Source organism: Cricetulus griseus, chromosome 4 (assembly GCF_003668045.3).
Source record: "Cricetulus griseus strain 17A/GY chromosome 4, alternate assembly CriGri-PICRH-1.0, whole genome shotgun sequence".
NCBI classification, from domain to species: domain Eukaryota; kingdom Metazoa; phylum Chordata; class Mammalia; order Rodentia; family Cricetidae; genus Cricetulus; species Cricetulus griseus.
In genome coordinates, this window is record NC_048597.1 from 139,290,971 (window position 1) to 139,293,750 (window position 2,780).

The following is a 2,780-nucleotide window of genomic DNA, read 5'->3' on the forward strand; positions in this document are numbered from 1 at the left end:
GAAACCTAAATAAGCGTCTAACCAAAGTGAAAAAATGTCTAAACTCAAAGACATTTGGGATTCAAAACTGTATTGATAACTATGAGTAAAGCCCACCGGAACCAAATGCAGTAGCTAAATGCTTCTTGTTGTCCAAAATCCAAAGACCAGCATGCATAGGACAGGAGATCGAGATCTCTCCTGACTCAAAGATTTGTGGGAAACCTTGAGTTCCTTTTGACATCCAGATTGTGCTGTAGTCACCCACTCCCACCTTCCTGGCTTTGTGGAATCCACACCACAGAATGTGGCTGTTCCTCCCAGCTATGTGGTCAATTTTATCATGTGAGGAAGATACTTTGGAGGTGAGAGTCAGGACACTGTCATTTAAAACCTGATGCATTGAGGGACTGGAGATAGATGACTGGAAGGTGGCCAGCTACATTCAAATAGATGCAGGCCTGTTACATATGATGAATGGGGGTTCATTTGTGTGTCATCCCAGGAATCCAAAATAGGAAAATTCTCATGAGACTTCCAGGACCACAGGTTGAAACCTCAGGTCTAAAGATGGAAGCAGTTCTTCAGAGGGGCAGGGGACAGGACTGTCTTGGAAGGGTGGGTGACTTTGAAAGCCCTGTATCAGAGCCAGGCCAGCGCCCTCGTCCCCCCCACCCCCTCCCCGCACCGCCTTCTCCCACCTCTGCAGATGAGGGCAGTGACCCCCGGCGTGAGGCACCACCCGGTGCGGACCCTAGGGAGTATTGCATGTCTGACCGAGACATCGTGGAGGTGGTGCGCACAGAATACGTTTACACGAGGCCGCCACCGTGGTCCGACACGCTGCCCACCATCCACGTGGTGACGCCCACCTACAGTAGACCAGTGCAGAAGGCAGAGCTGACACGAATGGCCAATACACTACTGCATGTGCCCAACTTGCACTGGCTGGTGGTGGAGGACGCTCCACGCAGGACACCCCTGACGGCGCGCCTGCTGCGCGACACTGGCCTCAACTACACACACCTGCACGTGGAGACACCCCGCAATTACAAGCTAAGAGGTGATGCCCGAGACCCTCGCATCCCACGTGGCACCATGCAGCGCAACCTGGCCCTGCGCTGGCTGCGGGAAACCTTCCCACGGAACTCCACTCAGCCAGGCGTAGTGTACTTCGCAGATGATGACAACACCTACAGTCTGGAGCTCTTTGAAGAGGTGCGACAGGGCCCAGAGGAGGGAGAGTAGCAGGTGGGGCTCAAGGAGACTGACGGATGTGGGCCCAGACTGAGATAGGAGCAGAGGGTAGTCTCCATGAGGGGACACTATAGCATGCATAGACACATGTAAGAAGCCTGGGGCTGGGCTCACTTTACACTGCAAACAATCAGGAAAAGAAATGGGAAAACCTCAGTACAGGTTAAATGAATCCAGCCCATTAAAAGGAAGACTGTTGACGCTTGTAGCTCCCAAACTCTAGTCCCGGCCTTAGAGGTTTGTTCTCTGAAAGAGACCTTTTTATGGGATCATTTAACACAGTCACCAGAAACCTCTCGGGTAGTTTGAGTATGCCTGTTAAGTTTTAAGGAGAGAGGTTCATTTCAAATTTTAAATGACAGGATCTGGAGATTTTGTCATCAGGCCATATTGAGATGTTGACCAAAATCTTGGCTGAAAGATGTCTTGAATGCCCAAATAAGATTCCTCTAGAGATCAGTGGCAGGAGGTCTGAAGAGCAGACTGGGAGAGACCCGCACACATGATCTACCTCCTATCCTGACTCATGTTCTCACCTTGTAGATGCGCAACACAAGGAGGGTGTCCGTGTGGCCTGTGGCCTTCGTTGGTGGCCTTCGGTATGAGGCCCCAAGGGTGAATGGGGCAGGGAAAGTAGTTGGCTGGAAGACAGTGTTCGACCCCCATCGGCCATTTGCAATAGACATGGCTGGATTTGCCGTCAACCTGAGGCTCATCTTGCAGCGAAGCCAGGCCTACTTCAAGCTCCGTGGTGTGAAGGGAGGCTACCAGGAAAGCAGCCTCCTTCGAGAACTTGTCACCCTCAATGACCTGGAGCCCAAGGCAGCAAACTGCACAAAGGTAAATAAGCCCCTCAGCAGAACTGATTGCTAGTAATGCAAGCACTCCCATACACTTTCAGACCTTCTCTGTATCCAGGGGGAAGAAGCTGCAAAATAGCTTTGTCTACAGTCCCCAACCAGGATGGTAGCTTATTGTAAGGTGGCCACACTGATAAGCAAGGAGGAGGGGAGTGGTTTCCATAGAGGAATTCCAAGGATTACTGACTCCGTAGGTACATTTGTGTTCCATAACCCCCGCTGAGAACACACACACACAAAAGCAGATACATACATGCAATATGTAAAACATATGCACATATGTACATAGACATGCATTCAGATGCCTGCATGTGTGCGCATGCACATATACACACATGCACACTTGGGAAATCTTGGGATGTGTCCATTTTGTGTAGCTCCAGATTTCTTGCTTCCAAAGGCTATTTTGGAGATGCCATATACACAAACTGCAAGAATGAGGGTGTAGATAGAAATAAAGAACAGTTAAAAAGTCTTGATGGGGCAATGGTGGAAAGGGAGCAGGGCAGAAGAAATACTTGCAGGGTATGGGGGGAGGCAGGAAGTAGCAGAATGAGCTGGGGAGGCACCACTTTTTGTGTGTTTCTGGACCTGCAGATCCTGGTCTGGCATACGAGGACAGAGAAGCCAGTACTGGTGAATGAGGGGAAGAAGGGCTTCACTGACCCCTCGGTGGAGATCTGA

The 2,780-nt window shown here is 50.5% G+C and overlaps 1 protein-coding gene across 1 annotated transcript in view; it reads left to right on the forward strand.

Annotated features, from left to right (window-relative positions):
- B3gat1 (beta-1,3-glucuronyltransferase 1) overlaps positions 1–2,780 on the forward strand; it is a 6,278-nt gene extending 3,498 nt beyond the window's left edge. Inside the window, exons 2-4 of the mRNA XM_035444620.1 lie at positions 689–1,197; positions 1,780–2,076; positions 2,694–2,780. Coding sequence (XP_035300511.1) covers positions 689–1,197; positions 1,780–2,076; positions 2,694–2,780 — 893 coding nt within the window. The remainder of the gene's footprint in view (positions 1–688; positions 1,198–1,779; positions 2,077–2,693) is intronic.